At 37.6% G+C, this 22,404-nt stretch overlaps 2 protein-coding genes across 7 annotated transcripts in view; one reads left to right on the plus strand and one right to left on the minus strand.

The window, feature by feature from the left end:
• Positions 1-949: 949 nt before the first annotated feature.
• On the minus strand, positions 950-11,931 carry zmat1 (zinc finger matrin-type 1). 3 transcript variants are annotated; one of them, XM_066646540.1, is made up of 7 exons: positions 11,711-11,931; positions 8,986-9,041; positions 8,623-8,712; positions 8,402-8,537; positions 7,800-8,075; positions 5,909-5,999; positions 950-5,786 (listed from the first exon to the last, which is right to left on the minus strand). In XM_066646540.1, exons 1-7 carry the CDS (start codon positions 11,859-11,861, stop codon positions 4,706-4,708), a joined length of 1,881 nt encoding a protein of 626 aa, XP_066502637.1. In that variant the 5' UTR covers positions 11,862-11,931; the 3' UTR covers positions 950-4,705. The 3 variants fall into 3 exon arrangements, with proteins under 3 accessions (XP_066502637.1, XP_066502636.1, XP_066502635.1); XM_066646539.1 differs by having other exon boundaries at positions 7,800-8,072; positions 8,935-9,041; XM_066646538.1 differs by having other exon boundaries at positions 8,935-9,041.
• Positions 11,932-12,468: 537 nt separating this feature from the next.
• Positions 12,469-22,404, plus strand: part of dnai1.2 (dynein, axonemal, intermediate chain 1, paralog 2) — a 35,630-nt gene continuing 25,694 nt past the window's right edge. For 3 of the 4 annotated variants that reach the window (XM_066645072.1, XM_066645070.1, XM_066645071.1), the window contains exons 1-13: positions 13,354-13,591; positions 14,506-14,574; positions 15,983-16,081; positions 18,122-18,202; positions 18,301-18,427; positions 18,685-18,734; positions 19,196-19,351; positions 19,782-19,841; positions 20,445-20,573; positions 20,962-21,046; positions 21,221-21,338; positions 21,671-21,714; positions 21,809-22,056. In XM_066645072.1, the coding sequence (XP_066501169.1) occupies positions 13,550-13,591; positions 14,506-14,574; positions 15,983-16,081; positions 18,122-18,202; positions 18,301-18,427; positions 18,685-18,734; positions 19,196-19,351; positions 19,782-19,841; positions 20,445-20,573; positions 20,962-21,046; positions 21,221-21,338; positions 21,671-21,714; positions 21,809-22,056 (1,308 nt within the window). In that variant the 5' untranslated portion in view covers positions 13,354-13,549. Of the gene's footprint in view, positions 12,583-13,353; positions 13,592-14,505; positions 14,575-15,982; positions 16,082-18,121; positions 18,203-18,300; positions 18,428-18,684; positions 18,735-19,195; positions 19,352-19,781; positions 19,842-20,444; positions 20,574-20,961; positions 21,047-21,220; positions 21,339-21,670; positions 21,715-21,808; positions 22,057-22,404 lie in introns of those variants that run through there. The other variant, XM_066645073.1, reaches the window with a different exon arrangement.

The following is a 22,404-nucleotide window of genomic DNA, read 5'->3' on the forward strand; positions in this document are numbered from 1 at the left end:
ATACTACAAAAAACACTAGTAAATTTTATACTAGTAATAAACAAAAAACTACACAAATATAAACAGAAATATTTTTATGTTTGGTCTCTTTAGATGATGTGAGATGTTTTTAATTATTTCCACTTGTACAATTGACAATTTGACCAGATTCACAACTCTTGTATATCACATTAAAGCAAACAAACAAATAAACAAAAAAGCCCACAATTAATATTAGATTAAAAAAATTAGGGTCTTTAATTACCAACAAAAAAGAAGGGTCTTAGTAGTGACTCAACTCTCTCAGCAGAGAGTTTGAACGCATTCAGGGTTGCTCAGTTAGCATTCAAAATATCGTTTGCAATTTGTAAACAAAGTAAATATCAAACACAAATAAACTACTAAAAATTAAGAAAATCTTCACCACTTTAAATGAAGCCTGTAAGGACTTTCTTTTAAGTTGACAACAAGAGCTGAGATGTTCTTGCTTTTCGTTTCCAACATTTAAAAAATTTATTTCTCTCTTCTCTCACCTCAAACTGCGAGCACAGTTCCTAACGCTAACCCAGATCCAGGTGTGTGACCTACAGCAACATCTGCAGCAACCTGCACCTCAGCACTACTGGAGTTAGAAGAAACCACAGAAAAACATGGCCTTAATCACATATTTACTGCTGCTAGATTTTGGTAACCCACTTTTTTGATAACACCACACAATATAATGATCTGGTCCTGGGAGAAATATTAACTTATGGTAAAAACAAATAAAAAAAGGCCTAGGGTTTGGAGATAACATTGTCTGTAAGATAACAACAACTATTATTATCACAGTGCGCTATATTATATCTCAAGATTTTGGTAATGGAACATAATCTTGTAGCTCCAAAAACAGTGAAGCAACAAAGTTGGTTTAAATTACTTTATTTGATTAATTGTTGCAATTTTTTGACATTGTACATAGAAACTGCATTTTCAATTTAAGTAAAAAAAAAACACCCTCAAAAAATGACATTGCGCAATATTTTCTTTTAAAGCAGCAGTGTACTGGGCTTATCATTGATATGGTTAGTATCAAAGAACACTGAACTGCTGAATTCTTTAGTACAAACAGATTCTAATAATTACTATTTAACTAATTACAGCGCTGTGTGAAACATTAATATCACAACGTTCATAGCGTTTGATAGTATCTTGTAAGCGGCACCAGTGTCTTTTCGTTCTGTTCCAACTCATACCTCAGGTTTTATACCTCAGACAAAAACAGTTTCATCTCCATATGGTGTACTGGGAAAATGTCTTAAAACACCACAATGTCGCCTTTGTTTCTTATCTCTCATGCCTATAAAAGATTATCATTTGGCACATGGATTGTATATGAATAAGACTTTAAAAAGTGATGAAACAAAAAGAAACATAATGTATTAAAGATAAAACTGCCTAAACATATGTCCATCAGTGCTGTCTGGGGAAAGTCATCATCATCATCATCATCATCATCTTCTATTCCGCTTTTCCATTTCAGGGTCGCGGTTGGGGAAAGTCATTAATATTTAATATATAAATTCATGTTACAAATTATTTTACTCAAAATAGCACCACTGCAAAACCGCAAAAACAAATTGTAATGTGCTAGTGCAGCACTAGGTTCTCAAACTAGGGATCAGGACCCCACAAAGGGTCGCTTCATTTACAAACTGGGGCATTAAGGTCATTTCTGCTTTTGTGTATATTTTAGCGTGAAAGACTCCTAAATCTACGCAAAGAACAATCCTTTGTAGTTGTCAATGATCATACACATTACTGACGTAAATCCAAATAAATAAATAAAAAAGATCAGAGAGAACAAAGAACATTCCTAGAATACATTTGGGGTCATATTTCCTAAAGGTTTGGGAACACTGGCAGTACAAGCATCGCTTTAAAACTGCAGAGGTCAGTAGCACATGAGTCAACAAAACTGTACAGTAATTTGAGGGAGCCTGAGAACTTGATAGTAAACAATCCTGAATGTGGTAATCTATAGAATGATTAACCATCTACAAACCTACCATTCAAGAAAGACTGATTCTTAAACATATTTTTGAACATTGCATTAACTGACAATACCGTTAAGAAACACTGTCATTATCTTATTGTTCTGTTCTGTTATGACAAACATGTTTTATAAAATTAGTTTTTTATGAGTGCTGGTAACATCGCTATGTTTAAGCGCAAATGGAGCTTCAGATCCTTTCTGCTAAAGCTGGAGGCTTAATTGCACATAATGAGGCTTTGGAGGTTAAGGTGGGAGTTTGGGCCGCACGTCTGAAGGATCCTCACCCCCAGTGTGATATGAAGGTTTACAGAGGCCCCTGAGCTTCATGAGGGTCGTACAGGAGGAGGATGTGGGTGAAGCACACGCCTTGGGGGTCGAAGGTTTGACACACACTGGGAACAAAACCACATTATTCTTTGAAAACAGGAGATCTCAGGGGGCTTCAAAAGGAAAAGGTGCTGGCACATTCACATCTACAGGGCTTTCAAATATAGGCTTACAAAAGCATACACGCGACTCTGACAATTCAGAGAAGCAAATATGTTAACTGGTATGTGAAAGTATGGAAAGCATATTTAATAAGTGCGTTGCAACAAAACCTTTTTTCTAATGTGATTTCATTTCAAACAATTTTCAAACATTTCTTTTAGTTCATTCATCATACAATGTTTAAAGTAGCTGGCGTTTTTAAAAAAACTAAATGAAGTAATGTGGGACTTTGAAGTGACAGTTGTGGTTTCATGTCGACACTGAACACAAAAGTAAATAATAATGATTTTAAAAAAGATCCAATGCACAGTGACATTATTAGAGACATTAAGAACAATGCAGCTGAAGTTCTCATTCTCAACTCTTTAAGAATCACAATGTTCCTTGTCCTCTTAGAGATGCACTATTATCGCCAATGATCACACTGTTTTTATTGCCTGATTTGATTTTGATAGGTGCTATATTTTCCTCTCTTCTTGGGGGCAAATGAGGTCTACTCTGAGAAAAGGATTAAGCAGGTGGGAGCAGTGTCCTCATTTGCACCAAATGCACCTGCCATACATCACATAAATACACTTGAACAGTATCATAACAAAGAAAATGGTATGTTTATAAGTATATTTATCATAATAATAAGCTCAGACACATTATAATAGTGACAACCCTCAGAGTACTGTCAGGACATGAAATTCTGGGAAAAAGCGTTGTCTGCTTTTTTCAAGGAACCTTGAAATTGTCTGTGAATTTGATACATTACACATGCACCTGCCTTCAGATAATTTCCCCACAATAAAGGAGAAACATGCAGATAAATAGCACCACCCTGAGTCAAAGTTTGGAATGAACTGTCAAACATACGACAAAAAAAGGGTCACTGTTAAGTACTGTGCATTTCTGGCCTGCTTGATATGCAGTTACAATCATCACAACACACCACAATCATGGAAATACTGATAAAGCTGACATATGTGAATTAGCACTTCTAAACTATCTGTGACATTGTTGACCAAATTTAGAACTTCGAGAAGAGCATTAGGGACTAATCAAGGTATTGAGTGTAATCCTGAAAAGTAGGTTTAAATTAGGGCTGGGCAATTAACCGAAAATGAAATTGAAAATATATGAAAAATGTTTCCAAAACTGAGATTTAAAAGGAACAATTAAACAAGGCAAACCACACAATCTCTCACAAATAGGTAAAGCTTTCATCTGCTATGGACAGCAGAAAATCTAATTCCACTTCAGCTTCAAATTCCTGTTCATTCCTCCACTGTGAAAAAAAGAACACTAATGACCTTTTGGACGAGACATGCTCTAAAACATCAGCTGGACACATGAAAAAGGCTTTATGTACTGATTAGTTTCAATATACTTTTTTAAAACTTGGATTACCTGGATAATCTGGATTATGAAAAGTGTGGAAATACAAAACTAAAATTAAAAACTTCAAACATAATCTGAAAACTCAAATAATGTATTTATTACTAAATTTAATTTCTAATTTTCTTTTGATGTGTTTTCTATTTTTCTGGTGTAACACTATGTTCGTTTTGACTGGAAATTAAGTTAATAGGGGTATTCTCTGACTTTTGCACAGCACTGTACAATACATTAACGGTCAAATAAGAGAATTAAGTCACAGACTTCCTGAATCCATATAATATTAACTTACAAATTCATTCATTGTCTGTAACTTCTTATTCATTTCAGGGTCGCGGTGGGTCCGGAGCCTACCCGGAATCAGGGGGCGCAAGGCCAGAACACACCCTGAAGTGGGCACTTTACAAACTGTAAAACATCATTTATATTAAATGGTGTTTATTTAAAGTGAGAGAGTAGGATGTGTACAGCAACATTTTGTTGTTGTCCTAATATCAAAATATCTGGTTTACCATTGTCAACTGTGCAAATACATTTATGGTCAGTAGTAGCAGATCATGCATCTCTACCCTATAACAAAAGTCCAAAATTCATGTTCCAAAAAAACAAAAAGTTCAGAGAAATATCAGAAATGCTGTTTTCTGGTCCTATAGGTTAAAAAGGGGTCAGGCTGCAGTTTAGAGATTGGCCAGGTGTAATAAGCATGTGTTATATATGATTACAGCCCTCCCTGAATCTTTCCAGTCTCCCTAGAATGAGTGCAGAGAGCTGACCGAAAGACATCAAAGCCAGGTAAATGATCAGCACGCAGTCTACAAACTGTCACAACATGCCCAGAATGCTCTCATCCCAGAGCTTTTCTTCTTCTGTCCTGTTGTCCAACTCATCCTTTGCTTTCTTCTTCTCTTTTTTGTGCCTTGGTTTTTCCATTGTAAGTTCATTTCTTTCCTCTGTGTGCTCCACCACTAAATCCTGTACTTCCACACTCTGCATTCCTCCATCACCTCTATCCATCCCTTCTTCAACACACCCTTTAGACACCTCTCCCTCATCCTCTCTCTGTCGTTTCCTATGATTTCTTTCTTTTCGTCTCATTCTCTTTTTGCTGACTACTCTCTTACTCCTGCAATCATCTTCAAGGCTGGAGTCTCCTTCTCTGTGTTTTTTATCCTTCTGTTTCCTCCTCTCTTTGTCCTCATCTGTCCCTTGCTCTTCTGCAAAACTCTCTCCTTTCTGTCTCCTTGCTTTCTTTGCGTGGCCTTGTACCTCCTCGCTTTCTCTCCTTTGCCTCTTTTTGTTCCTCCCTCTCCTTTTGTCTTTTTCAGAGTCTTCATCTTGCTCTCTCCTCCTCTTTATCCTTTCTTTTATTTTCCTTCTCCGTCTCCTCCTGTCCCTACTGCTGTTGCTGCTACTGCTGCTATCACTGCTACTGCTACTACTGCTACTATAAGAGGAGGAGTCGGAGCATGAGAAGGAAGAGCTAGATGACTCTGCCTTGCGCCCCCTTCGCAATGATCGTCCTGTAAGACCAGGGATGAGTGGGGGAGGATACGATGGGTAGCCTTGGCCCCACTGGTGCTGCACTGGGAACCTGCCCCTAAAGCCAAAGTAACCGGTTCGAGGTTGAAACGGTGAGCGCCAATTATGTGGTGGACGGAAGGGAGGTGGAGGACGACAAGGCAGAGGTGATGGAGGATGAGGACGAATTGGATGCTCCTCCTCAAACTCTTCACTCTCTTCCAACCCCTCCTCTGTTTTTCTCTGTCCTGAGGCTTCAGAACCTGCACCTCTTTTGGGCTCCAGCCCTCGAGCTTTCTGAACCTGGATGTAGTCAGCCAACTCATCCTGAAACGAGTCATACACTTTCTTCTGCGATTTGCATAATCCAGTTATCTTCTTTTCTCTGTCAGGAAACACAAGAGTTACATGATAATACATGCAATTGATTTTAGCAACACAATTAGACGCAAATTTATGCTTAAAATGGGAGTTGATGTGAGAAGACATCAAATTAAATCCACTCACTGTGCATAGTGTTTGCTGCCCTGCATGTGAGCCTGATATGTCTCTACAGAGCTTAAAGTCACATTGCACACTTGGCATGTTAGAGAGCTTGCTGTCAAATAGAATAACAGGGGAGAGAAAGAGAATGATAAAATGAGAAGTGAAAAACAAAAAAATAATTCTCTTATATATAGTCTTAGCCACAGACACTCCGCCCACAAGTTGACAGAGACTCTGATACTTTCAGCATCCTGTGAACTGAGAGGACAAACTGCTGTTGTTTTGAATGTGAAGTATGTTCCTATTCTTGCTTGAAATTGTAGTATTTATTATTTCATAATGCACAATTTTATCTCAGTGCATGATAGGACTAGTTTAGACTCTTTTAATAAGGAGCCATACTTGTGTAATCCATGCTGAATGTGGACTGGCCTTGTCTTTCTGAGGTAAGCAAGGTTTTCCCAAAAAAAGACATTGTTTAGGAAATGGTTTTGGGAAATGTTACTGAGCTCATCCATTGATATCCACCACAAAATCGTGTTAGATTTTAAAGCAGTTCTACGAGGACTGGATTATCACAGCCAGCCAATATTGATCTTAGGATCTTGACCCTTGCATACAGAGACTTCTCTGTATTCTCTGAATCTTATAATGATATTCATTCATTCAGTCAGTCATTATTTGTGACCGCTTATCCAGTTCAGGGTCTCAGTAGATTTGGAGTCCACACAGAATCATTCAGTACAAGAACACACTGGATAGGGTGCCAGACCATCAAAGGACACCACACATTTACAAACACTTATGCATTGCCAATCCATGTACTAATCTCTGATTTGGGACTGTGGGTAGAAACGGGATCACCCAGAAGAGACCCATACAGACACAGTGGCAACACACCAAACACTTCACAGTCACATGAGGCAGGGCTCTGATCCACAACCCCTAGACCCTGGAGATGTGCGAAAGCGGCACCACCTGTTGGGCCACTGTGCTGCCCATTTAATGGTACTATGTACAGTAAATGAAGAAATCCCAATTATTTATTTATTTATTTTTTACTTTTTACTATTTGCTGGTTGTGTCTGTCACAGAATTGTGAACCCCTCCCCACCTTTACTTCTAAAAATAACGATATGCTCTTTGTAATAACCCCCTTTTGTTATAGCATTACACACGTTTACCAGTCTTTTGTTGCCCCGTCCTAAGTATTGTTTAAATGTTACTGGAATCTAATAAAAACTGGGCATAAGTTTTTCAAAATTCAATACAATTTCTCAGTTTCGACATCTGAAATATTGCTTTTTTTTTTTTTTACTGTTTTCAATTAAACGTAGGGTTTATGACTTACACATGATTGTATTCTGTTTTCATTTACATTTTAGCACATTGTTCCAAATTTTTTGGAAACTGGGTTTACGAGTACATCTTATTTATTTATCTGAGGCTATATCTATCTAATATATATATATAATTGCATCCAAAAGGGAAACATCAAAGGATAAACTAGAGTCGAAATCCTTATAAAATACAGGAAACAAGATACAGACCACTACATTTGTCACCATCTGTTTAAAATACTTAAATCCTTGTAAAGAAGTTGGGTGACTATCTCAGACCCCAGACATAAATTACCTAGACTGTAAAAATCTGAGATTTAAGCTCTATCCCATGTATTTATAATATCCTCTAAACCCACATATTTGCAATTGTTTGGTTTTGCCAATTAAATAATTAGCTGTACACTTTCTAAAATATGCTTAGTGTTGTGGCTACAGGAATATTCACAGAGACACTGATTTTGCTGAGGTTTTCAACAAGCTACTAATTCATGCAGGTTGTTTGTGTTTGCAAATTGTTATGGGCAATGTTTATGGTCAAATACAAAGCCAGAAACATATACCGTACGCACCTTGCTCAGAGTCTTTTAAGAATTTGTTGAGCATCTCCTGCCGAGCATGATTTCGCTGGTGCTTGCGCCCACTGTAGTGCTGCTGGGCCATAATTGGGTTGTTGAAAGAAGCCGTGCACAACTTACAATACTTGTCAGGGTCACTCAGATCAACCTCTTGAGTGGCAGAAGCAGCACTCTCCTCCTGGTCGTCATCTGCTTCTACCCCTGCAGCACCTTCCTTAGTGGGCACAGGAGGAACTGCAGCATCAGGAGAAGCTGTGGTCCTGCTGTCTGCTGAACACAAAATACTTGAGCTGTAGAGATGCATCAGAGCATTGTCATGCATGTATCTGAAGGCAGTAGGTCAAGTGCAATGATTATTATAAACAGCTATAATAATCAAATTATGTGCCCATTATTTTCTATAACGTATCATTTATATATTTTCTGTATTTCACCAAATCATGTTTTTGTATTTACATACCAGTTTTTTGATCTGGTGTAATTTGTAATTTGACATTTATGATGCACTGGATCACTTTGAGAACAAGATTTTTAAGAAGCTGGCTACAAAAGATGATGTGTGAAACTAAAAAAACTGATATGTCCCTATCACTTACCTGTAGAGGGGGCAGTGTCACTTTTCTTCATGTTCTTGGCATGGATTTTGCCCTCATAGTGTGATCTGGCAACCACAGGGGAGCTGAAAACCATATTGCACAGCTCACAGTGCTTCTCTGGATTTACTTTACCACTCTGTTAAAAAGACAACATAATGTAACCACACCTTTAAAATATCAATACACTTAAGCAAAAGCTACCAAATCTGTACTATCCTTACATGAAAGCTGCAAGATTCTTGACTTTGCTTGTTCTTTTCAGCTTTCTTGCTCTGAAGGTATATCCGGACTCTCTGAGCATGCTTCTTTCCCTAATAAGAGAAAAATTACCTGTATACATGTTTTTTAAATCTCATTCATCAGCATACTATCACATAAGTTACACATTTTAAAACATTTTATTTGCCTTACTTCATAAACCGTCTATTCAATCTAAGGTGTGGCTGTGATTTTCAATAAAGTCATATATATATATATAATACTTATAAAAGCATTCAGTGGGATGATGACATATTGTGAATGATTTTACAAACCTCATAATGAGAAACTCTTTGAGACTCAAATAGCAATACTGCCTCACACACCTGACAGAAGGTATCTGTCAAAAGGCCTTTAAGAAGCTCACTGTCATTCTGCTTGTCTGTTAAGGGAAATAAAATAGACAGAAATTGTAATTCAAAATGAACAATACAAAGTAACAAATACTGTTAAATACTGAATTCTAACATGCAATTAATTCAACAAATTCAATAATGTCGCTTCATTCTGTCGTCTCTCCATGAAAAGCATAAAAAATGTACAAATAAAAGCCCAAATACAGGTTAATCATGTATATTTAAACTTTTTAAAGTGAACACAGAATAGATGGCTATACAATTGTATTGTGTGTCTTGGTTTGACCCTGAGTAGATCTGTAATGTGTTATAAGGACATAAATGCATGTGTGTGTGTGTGTGCACCTTAGAATACACATGGTCCAAATTTTTATTATAGTTTATCCAGCTTTTCAACAGAGAATGTCTCAACTGACTTTCATACTAGAGTAAAGATTAGACTCTCTGCGCCAAGAAACTGAGTCTTTGGTTTGGTTCCCAAAGACAGTGACTAGACCTAAGCCCAGACAACATTTTTACTCGTGTCCATTCAAAAATGCAGCATAGTCCCAGATTAGGATTAATCTCAGTTTGAGAGAATCAATTCAATGTTTGAACACAACAGAAAATCCTGTAGTTTAAATACCTGCATTGTAATTAGAAATGTGTTCTTAATGTTCTCTATCTAATATCTGTAGCACACTCTGCTAGATGTTTTACACACCTATAAACTTTATATTAATTTTTAATAAACCATTAGTTATAGGCGGGTTTTGTCGATTTAGTTGTTTTGTTCATGGATACAGAAATAGGAAGAATGTTAATATTCAGACACATACGGGCATAGACGGAAAAAGATCAAGCGGTTAAAAAAAAAGGTTGCAGGCTTGTCTTACAGTTTGGAAACACTTTCTTAATACTGCAAAATTTGCTTCCTTGGCATACTATTATTATAGTTAAAAAACAATCAATAAGCAATATACAGTACTGTTAATGTAGACTTAGGCTTATCTACAGTCAAGTTAATTTACAATTTAGAGCATACACTTTACACCCCATCTTTCTTACTTGTTTTTTTTTTTTTTTTGGAATTTTAAGACTCTGTTGCTAAATGTAACATCACCAAATGTTAATATTCGTCACCCCTAAGAAAACCTTGACTTCTATATTAACCATCTCAACACTTTCCACTACTGAACCTGTGACGTGTGCGATTAGTCCCCCAGGCTTTCAAAACATAGAGCAGTCAAATATTATAACAGCTGTACTCTTGATCTCTGCATACTGATTTAAAAGAATGCAATTTAATAAGAGGTCAACTTTTAGATTACATTGAAATTTGAAGATGACAGTTTTAAAATTAATAAGTGTGCTAGTCAAAAAAAAAAGAAAAAAAAGAAAAAGCATTTTCCCCAAATAAAATGTACAAATTAAAATACTAAAAGCTGTAAATTGTAATCTTGCAACTGTCATAAACTTAGATGCTGAAACGCACACTTAAGGATCTAAAGGTCAATTTACGGATTAGGGAAGAGGGGTGAATCATTTTCATATTGCACTCAAGTGCAATTTTCATTTTGCAGGAGCAGGAGCAAAATTTAACCACAACACACACTTGATGAACCATCTGTAAGGTTTACAGCTCACCTAACACAATCAAACACTCCCAAACACCCACATGCTGTGACTACAACAGAGAAAATAAACAAACAAACAAACAAAAAAGCCTCTCTTCAGTTAAACCCCTAAAAACTAATCTATTTTCATGAAAATATTTAGAAAAATGTAAGCTATAACCAAGTGTCTTGAAAGAGGCTCAAATATAAATCTACACCTTCACCCACTTTCTGCATGCACAGAGTTCTGATTTTGTAACTAATCCCAGTCAGAATGTGATAAAAGAAGTGTAGGTTTTCTGAATTTGCTCATTGGAGACTGTATTTGGAACATTGCATTTCAGAAGCAGAAATGCTCATCCTAGAGTTGATTAGTTTGCTCATGACACGTCATCTAGAATTGAAGCAATAATTATGGACAGTTCTGGAGGTAGACGTTTTCTTAAAAAGGGAAAACGTCCACACTTTAACTTAAAACCAGGTTTCATCCAATGTCCAAGGCAACTAGTAACTGGAGACATATTGAAAAAATAACTTATTTTTAAACAATTTCCATCAGATTTTTCTGTCTACAACACAAAATATTGTAAAACGTTCAGCCTTTTAAAACAGCCAATAGTAGGCATTAAAACAGGTCAAACTCGAAGTGGTGTGGCTAATTATTAAACAAATATTCAGAAAAGTAGGCTGTTTGGAACCCTATTTATTTTTAAACTTCTAATGCATTTGGCTACATGTCCGTCATACACAAGCTGGTATTGTGTCTGCAGTCATGGGATTTGTGCCGTATATTTCACTTTTTAAAACTTAAACTAATCACACATAAACCAAACCCTGAGCCTTTCTCTGAGTTTATCTCTTGTTGGTGGTGAGTGGAAGCCCGAGGACCACCCAATGTTAGCCAGCTTAGCAAGCTAGCATTAGTTACTTTACACTGCTGACATTCAGCCACCAGTCCACAACCAACAGCGGGTTAACGGTGTAGTAAAGCAGCAAACTATCCTTAAATGTGCTTTAACAGAGTCAATAGCAGGGAAAAACAAGTGAACTCCGGTTTGTTTTGGTCGGCGCTGGGTGGCCGTGTTCTAACATTAACTCACCTTCAACATGAACACTAGGGGCGTTAACGTTAACCTTAGTGTTGTGTAACGTTATTTTATCGGTGTCTGACACAGATACCGAGTCTGGATTAACCGTATCTCTTTGTTCGATATCTGTTTCACACGGTTCGCCTTCCTCAACCACAGACATTGTGCTGTTAATCTCGAAAAACTGAAGCTAAACCAAAAATCGTTCTACCCAACAAGCCTCTAATGAATCACCGAGGCCGCAACGAATCGGTTCTGCTAAACCGATTCTTATGAATCCTTCCCTTTAAACAATCGAGTCACATGCAAAAACTAATTCAACTGTTTTGTTTTTTTTTTGTTTTTTTTTTGTTATTTAATAAATCAATTTGGAGTATCTAAATGTTTACGTAACTAGTTTAAAGATAAAAATATAAAATAAAAAAAAGAAAACACCGAGAACAAAAATCTTCTTGTTGAAAATGTTCATGTAAATATTTGCCAAACCTAAACTTACTGCATAACAATTATGAATTCGTTTAGGCAATATCTCCAAATACCTTCAAAGAATTAATTGAAAAAGAGATTAAAAAATGTCCAAATATGGTATCGCCTACACTAAGTTCACTTTGCTTGTGTATCAATAAATTGATTCCTTAAAACGAAACATTATAAAGAATCGGTTTAGTCAACTGAATCAAACACAGGTTCCGCGACAGTGGCAACTGCGCATGAGCCATTGTCCTCTTCGTGTGAGTTAAATGAATGCATTGGGTTAAGTTGCATGTTGCCACCGTCTGGTGTGTTTCAATACCTGTGTTTTGCATTAAGTACGGTACTGGAAAAGCGGACAAACAGGACATTTAAAGCCACAGTTAGGATGAGCATCAAACTGGCATTTCTATGTAAGTATTCCAAAAACATAGAAACATATCTGCAAACATCAAAGTCAATAAACCGCGACCCTGAACTGGATAAGAGGTTACAGATAATGAATGAATGAATGAAAAAAAAAAATCAATAACACAGGGATATTAGCTATATGCTGTAAAAAGACTCTGAGTGCAGGTAAATCAGTTTAAAGAAGAATGGCACTTATTTTTCTTACAAATATATTGTATTTTGATGTAACGACTTATTTAAAGAGGCACTTTTCAAGGTTACTCACAATGTTTCCTTGAGTCCCTCGAGTTAATTAATAACCCCAATATAATTATCGCTGATGTTCCCTCCGAGATTTTTTTTTTTTTTCAAAATTAAGTATTTCGAGTACAGCACTCCCTCCAAGAATTCGTAAAATTGGGTGGGCAAAGACTTTATAAGGATAAATTACTATATTTGTCCTACCCTGGAAAGTGCTGGAACAATTTATTTAAGTGAGATAACGATTAGTAAAATAAATTGAAGGAAGGTAATTTTACATAGCACTTTCTACGTTCATTTAAAGTGTTTTGCAACAATGAAACTACAAATATAAGCTTAAATAAAGCTACATTTTAATATTAAAAGGTTGTTAAGTAAAATAAAAAAAATGAAGATTTTAATTAAACAGAATTAAATTCTACTAATAAAAGATTAACAGATTTCTTTATTTAAAAAAATAGAGTAGCTAATGCTAATAGAGTGAAGTCTGAGCTGATACACTGCGCATGCGCTCTCACCGTTTCCATGGCGACAGAACACAGACAACTGCTGAGCAACTGCTGACTGGCGACTACTCTTCTAGATTTCACTTTAAATTTTACTTTACATTAAAAACACAATAAACCGCCTACAGCTAACACCAGTCAACGTTTTTTCAACCAGTCAACCGGTCTTTTCCTTATTAACAACAGTCCAGTAAAACTCTTAACATCCGCAGCATCTGAAACTATGCCAGTTCCCCAAAAACCTGCAGCAGTGCGACCCAAACAGGTAAATACAGCACCTACTTCACTCTATACACAGCACACACAGTACACACTGTATACAGCACATAATTAATACACTCCATACCCAGGACACACTGCAGACACCACACATACTGAATCCACTGTATATAACGCACACTGCATAAACAGCACAATTCATAAACTGTATACACAGAAATAAAGCACACATTGCATACACACTGTATATTCAGCATTAAACCACACTCTGTACACAGTATACCCAGCAATAGACCACACTGTATACACAACTATACATTACACACTGTATACACAGCACATACGGCACACAGTCCATTTAAAATATCCAGTCTGACACTGAATCGTAAACTACAGTTTCATGTTGATTAATTCTGCACACGAACAGAATTAATGCCTCAAATTTCCAAAGTCTGTTTTTGTTTAATGTCAAAAGTTTTTAACCTTGTTAACATGTCTGTATGGTATTGTTTATGCACTAGAAGACAAATGATAAGTGAAATAAACAGACAGTGCCATGGCTGAGCAATTTGTCTTTGAAACTGCAGAAGTGAAAAATCAAAATGGCAAGTCAGACAGCCAAGGTTTCTGATGTCATAAACCTAAGGAACCAGTCCTGTCAACTTGATGCAGGGACTAATTGCATATTATACATATGCTTGAACTGAACGAAGGTGAAGGATTTATGGCATGTTTTCTTGGACTGTTTTCCTGTCCTGTTTCGGTCAGCACCAACCTCAAAGACACTGGAGTCAGTATGTTTTTCTATAGTGCACTATTTTAGTAAGAAGTTCATAAGAGCCTTTTGCTGCAATGTTGCACCAAGCTGTTCACATTCAATTTAATGGCAGTCACTGACCAATTACTTTGGATATTTAATTATTTTTTTCCCTCAGTGGTTGTATGTCTTTTTTTACACAGGGGGTTAATCCTCATTCCCAGGCCAAGGCACCTGCTGTAAAGAATTCCAAAATCTTTATTAAAAAAAAGGTAGGTTTGCCAGCTCTATTATATTTTCTCTTTTACCATTACTCTATTATAACTATATACAAATCCCATTTCCAGAAAGGCTTAGACACTGTGAAAAATGTAAATACATTACACACTATATTATGCTGTGATTTGCAATTGAAAAGAAGGATAATATTTCAAATGTTGAAACTGAGAATTAAAAAAAAAATTGTGATCATTTTGAAATTCCAATTATATTGAGACAGGGGTAACGAAATATGTTAATTGGCAAAAGGTCAGTGACATGATTGGGTTAAAATAGAGCATCTCAGAGAGGCTGAGGCTTCAAAGGTAAAGATGGGGAACATTTCACTGCTTAACGATAGAGCAGGAAAATAATAAAACAATTTAAGATGAACTTAAGATAAAGAACATGGGGATTTCTTCTACAGTACATAATATCATTAAAAGTTACAGTGAATCCAGAGAAATGTGTGCAAGAAACAAGGCCCAAAGCCAATTTTGTCTGGCTTTGGTCTTAAGGACGTAGGGCACAGAATTTAAAACAGACAAGTTTCTGTAGTGAAAAATCACTGCAGGGGCTCAGAAACACTTCTCAAACACGTCCCTTCTGTGCGCACGGTTTGTTACGGCATCCACAGATGAATGGATCTCTCAAATGTAAAGAAGAAATCGCATATAAACAGGATAAATTGTCTTATTTAAGTGGAATAGGGTTCCGTGTTTCAACAAATCTAACACTTACATTCCTCCTGGTGCACTGTCAAAAAGCCCGCATCCGTGATGGTATGAGGCATATTAGTGCATATGGCATCAGTGACTTCTGTGAAGGCACCCTTAATGCTGACCCCTTTTTACAGGCTTTGGAGCAATGGACTTTCTTCAAGGACTTGCTTTTTAAAGTAAGACAAGGCCAGTTTGTGCATGTATTGCAACAGCTTGGAAACTTAGTAAAAAATTTAGGGTGCTAAATTAGTTCAGACCCATCACCCATTGAAAATGATTGGTGCTTTATGAAAAAACAAACACTGTAATGGAGACCTTGAGCTTTTGAGCAGCTGAAATCCTAAAACAAGCAAAAATGGGAACACATTTTAGTTTCAAAACTCCAGCAGTATCAAGCGTGTGTTGTTTAAAGGAGAGGTGTTGCAGCACTGTGGTAAATATGCACCTGTCCCAACTTTTTTAGTATATGTGTTGACATCAAATTAAAAATAGGCAATCAATCAATAAATAAATAAATGAATAAAAACCTTTTCAGTTTCAACATTTGAATTTTTTTTTAAATTTACGTATTGCACAGCGTTCCACATTCTTTGGAAATGAGGTTTGTAAATATAAACATACTAGAATATAAGTATCCAAGTATGGCCCAGATATTTTAAAGAAAAAATGGATATGTGAAAAATATTATTCTCTGCTGCAGGAAGATGAGGATGGGGCAGATCTTGGTGAAGGAGGTGATGAGTGGATGCAGGGGAAGAGTCTGGTGAAGCCCCCAGACCAGCTAGACCTGTCTGAAGCAGTGAGTGAAATCACATTAAAGTGACACCTACACAGAAGGTGCACTTTTTTGGTTGCTGTGGTGCAGTGGTGATAAAAGCTGTTTAAGTGCACGTGAGGGGCTTGCATACAGAGCCTTCAGACTAACATGATCATAACATCACTCAACAGAGGGAGTGGACAGAAGAAGACAAAGACATTCAATAGACAGTAAACCTAACATCATCCCCTGTTTATAGTACATTACTGACTGGTTTTGTGGACATTCAATTGTGTTTATGTTTTTGCATTTCAAAGTCTGAGGAAACCAACTCTGAACGTGCAATAGTAGCACAATGCAGTTTGAAGTGTTTATATTGTAGCTTTCTAGGACTGCAAGTTCTCATACAGTGTTAAAAACATGCATATTCCAAACTGTGACGAATTGATTCAGAGCAATGCATACATTATCATGGTTACTCTACAAGTCAGTGATAATCTTCTTTATTCTGCAGTAATGAAAGAAGACTAGTGAACAACAGACCTTCCTCAACACAGTGGACCGTACATACATATTTGCTTGGCATTACTTCAGCAAATTAAGCTTGATTTCAAATCATTCATTCATTCATTATCTGTAACCCTTATCCAGTTCAGGGTCACAGTGGGTCCAGAGCCTACCTGGAGTCATTGGGCGCAAGGCAGGAATACACTCTGGAGGGGGCACCAGTCCTTCACAGGGAAACACAGACACACAGATACACATTCACTCACACACTCACACCTACGGACACTTTTGAGTCACCAGTCCACCTACCAATGTGTGTTTTTGGACTGTGGGAAGAAACCGGAGCACCCGGAGGAAACCCACGCAGACACAGGGATAACACACCACACTCCTCACAGACAGTCACCCGGAGGAAACCCACGCAGACACGGGGAGAACACACCACACCCCTCACAGACAGTCACCTGGAGGAAACCCACGCAGACACTGGGAGAACACACCACACTCCTCACAGACAGTCACCCGGAGGAAACCCACGCAGACACGGGGAGAACACACCACACTCCTCACAAACAGTCACCCGGAGGAAACCCACGCAGACACAGGGAGAACACACCACACTCCTCACAGACAGTCACCCGGAGGAAACCCACGCAGATACAGGGAGAACACACCACACCCCTCACAGACAGTCACCCGGAGGAAACCCACGCAGACACGGGGAGAACACACCACACCCCTCACAGACAGTCACCCGGAGGAAACCCACGCAGACACGGGGAGAACACACCACACCCCTCACAGACAGTCACCCGGAGGAAACCCACGCAGACACGGGGAGAACACACCACACCCCTCACAGACAGTCACCCGGAGGAAACCCACGCAGACACAGGGAGAACACACCACACTCCTCACAGACAGTCACCCGGAGCAGGAATTGAACCCACAACCTCCAGGCATTTCAAATAATTTCCAAATTAACATCTTTAAAATCCCATCCCATTTTCCACTCTGCTCTTATTCTTTCATGATGTGGGAACTAAATAACAGCACTGTGTCAGACAAAAAGTCCTCTTTTGTCCAAATCGTTTTTTACTCTCTTAGTCTTTCATATTCTGATTAATGTCTGGTAAACTATTGTCAAAAAATGTATTGGCAAAAGAAGCTATTCCGAGCTGCACTTTGACACAGAGTATTAATAAACCAAATTTGTTCTTGACTGTGTCCATGTATGGGTGATATGGAACATCACTGCATGTCTAAGTTGTTTATTCATGGATTTGCTTAGTTTTGCCAAGTCCTAGCCATCATGCTTTGTGCAGTAATGTCTGGACTCAGTATTCACTGGGGAACTCTGAGTAGCGAGTGTAAAGGAAAAAAGGCACGATTTCATTCTGGTGTGTTTATTTGATTTGTATGGGGAACATGGCTGATTAGGAAAACGTATCCAAACGAGAGCGCTGATACCAAAGCCACCGCTGTTTGTGCCAGGAAATTGAGACTTGGTTATTTTAAGCCTCAATGAATTCCCCTCAATGCTATTTCCTTTTTCTCTTTTGTTTTCTTTCATAGGAGCTGAAAGAAGAGTTTACAAGAATACTAACAGCAAACAATCCACATGCGCCACAGAATATTGTCCGATACAGCTTCAAAGTAAAATGTCAATTGTATCACCATAGTTACTCCGCTGTCACATCCACTCAAATGCACATGTTCCATATAAACCCTCGTTAAATGCTTTCTGTGTTTAGGAACGCTCTTATAAACCAATCACCAGTGTGGACCAGTTGGCTGTTCACTTTGTGCTGGAAGGTAATCTTTTGCACAAGGATTCAGATGAGGCTCGAAGACAGAGGGCTAAGCAAGGGATTCCAGAAGGTGGGGGATTGTTGTTTGTCAAAAGATTGAGCAACCACCATCTAAAATTATCTTTTGTTTTGATATACGTTGTACACATACAAAATATCAGTGCTACATGCTTATATTATGCTTATAAACACCTGTATTAGAAAATAAATGTGTTTTCCATACAAATATGACCATACGAAATATACAGAAGAAGAAGTATTGAAAGATATTTGCTTTGTATTTCAAAGACACTTGTCAGTAACACTCTAAAATGCTTTCTGTTTCAGAGAATGCTATTGAAACTATAACAGAATCTGAGGAGAAACCAGACACTCCGGTAATAAAATAAGTAAACTACATTCAAAATTGATTTGTCCATGTTGCACACATTAAGACTTCTTTCATACTCTTGCCCAATTTGTAAAAGAAAAATCCTACAATCCCATGTAATACAGTGGGATATTGTAGCTTTATTTAATATAGTTTCCAGTAAAAACCTCTATGTCACTGTTGAAGCTTATCACTGCTAGATAACTGGAGAGAGTAATGAACTGACTGCTGTGCTTATTGCAGTGTAATTAAAAGACAAACAAGTCTGAGCTGTTCTGACTTAAGAACTTTCAGCATTCCCAATTTTGGTCAACATCCTACAAACTTATCCATGTTTGTATCATCGCTTACAAAAGGTATAAAAAGTTATTATTTTAAAGCATGGATAGGAATGAGTAATGTTTAGGTCAGAGGGTTTTTTAAACAGATGTTAGAGAGCTTTGAGCGATATGTTAACTTGTTGTGCAGGCAGATGTGGTCGAAGATGTAGGTGATTCAGAGGAGGCTACTGGAGAGGAAAGACCTGACAGTGTGGACCCTAAGCCAAGGAAAAAGGAACAGAAACTCACCAACCAGTTCAACTTCAGCGAGAGAGCCTCTCAGACACTCAACAACCCTCTGAGAGTAAGGACAATACCTCAGAGCTGCACAATTTAGCATCAACACAAAAGATATTCAGACCCATTGGCTGACTCATGTGTAAACGGTGCATATTCTAAATGTAAATGCTTATTTTTTAATTATTCTCTGTAATTTGCATTAAATAGTTCAGGCTTACTGAAGCAGAGACAAGAATATATTGCTGTTAATTGGTATGCCTGGGAAATGAAGAAGATTGTTTACTTGTACTTCCATTATATATGTGGTATTTCCAGTTATTTTATTTCTGCTGGATGTCTTATCCTCATGTTTTATGGTAGATGCTTAGGCAACAGGACTGAACTTATTTTTCTTTTTTTGCTTGTTTATAAATGCATTCATTTTCATATTTGTAAAACAATCTTAAAAAGAGTAATGTGTTATTTTATTTTGGTGTTTGGTCATCTTTCTGCAGGAACGAGAATGTCAAACGGAACCTCCTCCTCGCGCCAAGTTCTCTGCTACAGCTAATCAGGTAGAAGAAAATATCTATTTGCTTTTAGCAATTAAGTTTATCCTCGCATAGTCTGTGAGGAGCTGGTGTGTTCTCCCTGTGTCTGCGTGGGTTTCCTCCGGGTGACTGTCTGTGAGGAGTGTGGTGTGTTCTCTCTGTGTCTGCGTGGGTTTCCTCCGGGTGACTGTCTGTGAGGAGTGTGGTGAGTTCTCCCTGTGTCTGCGTGGGTTTCCTCCGGGTGCTCTGGTTTCCTCCCACAGTCCAAAAACACACGTTGGTAGGTTGATTGGCGACTCAAAAGTGTCCGTAGGTGTGAGTGTGTGAGTGAATGTGTGTGTGTCTGTGTTGCCCTGTGAAGGACTGGCGCCCCTTCCAGGGTGTATTCCCACCTTGCGCCCAATGATTCCAGGTAGGCTTTGGACCCGTCGTGACCCTGAACTGGATAAGGGTTACAGACAATGAATTAATGATAATAGACATGTTAAGATATATAATCCTTAAATGTTTATATTATTTTCTAAAATATACAATAACCTTAAGTTTTTGGCTACTTGGTCCTACTTCATGCATACCTCTGTGTGTGTGTGTGTGTGTGTGTGTGTGTGTGTGTGTTTGTGGGTGTAGTGGGAGATCTATGATGCCTATGTGGAGGAGCTGCAGAAGCAGGAGAAGATTAAGGAGAAACAGAAATCCCTTCCTTCTAAAAAGGAAGATGACAAAGGCAAGAAAAAGACGATGCTGGTGGAGAATCCGGTAGGAGCTTACAGTCCTTACAGTTTACCTGTACTACACAAATACCTTTAAAGGAAATAAATGAGATAAATGTACATACACAGAGAAAAAATGTGAGAAGATGCAACAAATTTCTAAGATTATTATTTAGAAATGTGGAAAAATATCCCTTGAAAACTTAAAAGCAAAAAAATATATTTAAAAAGCTTCCCAGCTGATTACAAAGTAAAATCATAAGGAAATTTGACATAACAAAGTCATAAACATGCCATAAACATTGCTTTTTCTTTTTTGTTAAGTGTGTTGCAGGAATAAATTTCAACATTTGTATCCCTCTTTCTGTCCATCTGTCTTTGCCTTTGTGCAGTAATATTTTAGTCTATGATCTTTTTATTTTTCTACAAATCAGAGTGATGACATAACCAAAGTGACAAAAGTGGCTAAGATCATTGAGCGCATGGTGACTCAGAACACCTTCGATGACATTGCTCAGGGTAACTATTCCACACTGGATGTTACTGAAGCGAACACTGATACTATCACAGTAATAATTTAACACTCTCAGGGTTAAGTTAACACTAATAGTGTTGATTTAACACTGGTGAATTTACTGTGAGACTAGCTCGAAAAGAGAGTTTTCATCTTTCTCCTGGTCTTGTTCATGCCAGATTTTAAGTATTTTGAAGATGCATCAGATGAATTCAGAGAACACGAGGGTACTCTTCTCCCACTGTGGAAGTTCCAGTATGACAAAGCTAAGCGCCTCTCTGTGACAGCCCTGTGCTGGTCTGTATGCACAACTAAACATTCACAGTACTGCATCCAATATACACTGCTCACCAAAAGTTAAAACCTCCTTCAATACATTTCTTCATAATGACATGGGTTGGTTTAAGCTTTATACTAAAGTAGACTTTCCTTAATTGCAGCTATGATTTGGTGGATTTTGGGAAGGATATTGCTTTGACCTAAATAGTCAGCTGTTTGATACATTACTGCAAACCAACAAAATAAACATGTATTAAAACAAAAAATGAGTATGTAAACATGTAGTATGTAAAGTTGTTAAATTGAACGGGTATGGTATGATTATTTGGTATGGTTTATCTCTATTTCAGGAATCAAAAATACAAAGACTTGTTTGCTGTAGGACTTGGGTCATGTAAGTTTCTCATGAAGTATCTTTTAAAAAGACTGAAACGGCACTTTGTTCTTCAAGGTGATTTTGAACCTCTCTGCTGTGCTCCTGTCATTAGATGAGTTCACTAAGCAGGGTCGGGGCATGCTCCTGTTTTATTCTTTGAAGAATTCCACCTTCCCAGCGTACATCTTCTCAACTCAGGCTGGGGTCATGTGTCTGGATATTCATGAGCAACTCTCCTACCTTGTGGCAGTGGGGTTCTATGATGGCTGTGTGGCTGTTTATAACTTGAAGGAAGATAGGCCACAGCCTGTCTACAAGAGCACTACTGAAACGGGCAAGCACACAGACCCTGTGTGGCAGGTAGGGAAGAGGAACTGTACAGGTTAATGTGTTAAAGCGGAGGAGATAAGTAAAGCATAGTTTACTGTACCTTAGGCTGAGAAGTAGGTAATAGAATAGTGATAGAATAATATAAGCTGTTTAAATGAGTACATATTTACATAAATTTAAATATGGCAAAATCTTATACAATTTCATTCTGCCTTATTTTTTCTGCTTCCTTCCTGATACATAACAATGGATAAATTGTGAGATTTGCACATTACTGTAAACTCATAAAAGCTTACTATGGCAAAGTGTGTTATGATAATGACATATTTTTATCACTGACACTAGACAAACATACGCATAATAAAGGTAATATTTGTA

This window comes from Hoplias malabaricus, chromosome 15 (genome assembly GCF_029633855.1).
Source record: "Hoplias malabaricus isolate fHopMal1 chromosome 15, fHopMal1.hap1, whole genome shotgun sequence".
NCBI classification, from domain to species: domain Eukaryota; kingdom Metazoa; phylum Chordata; class Actinopteri; order Characiformes; family Erythrinidae; genus Hoplias; species Hoplias malabaricus.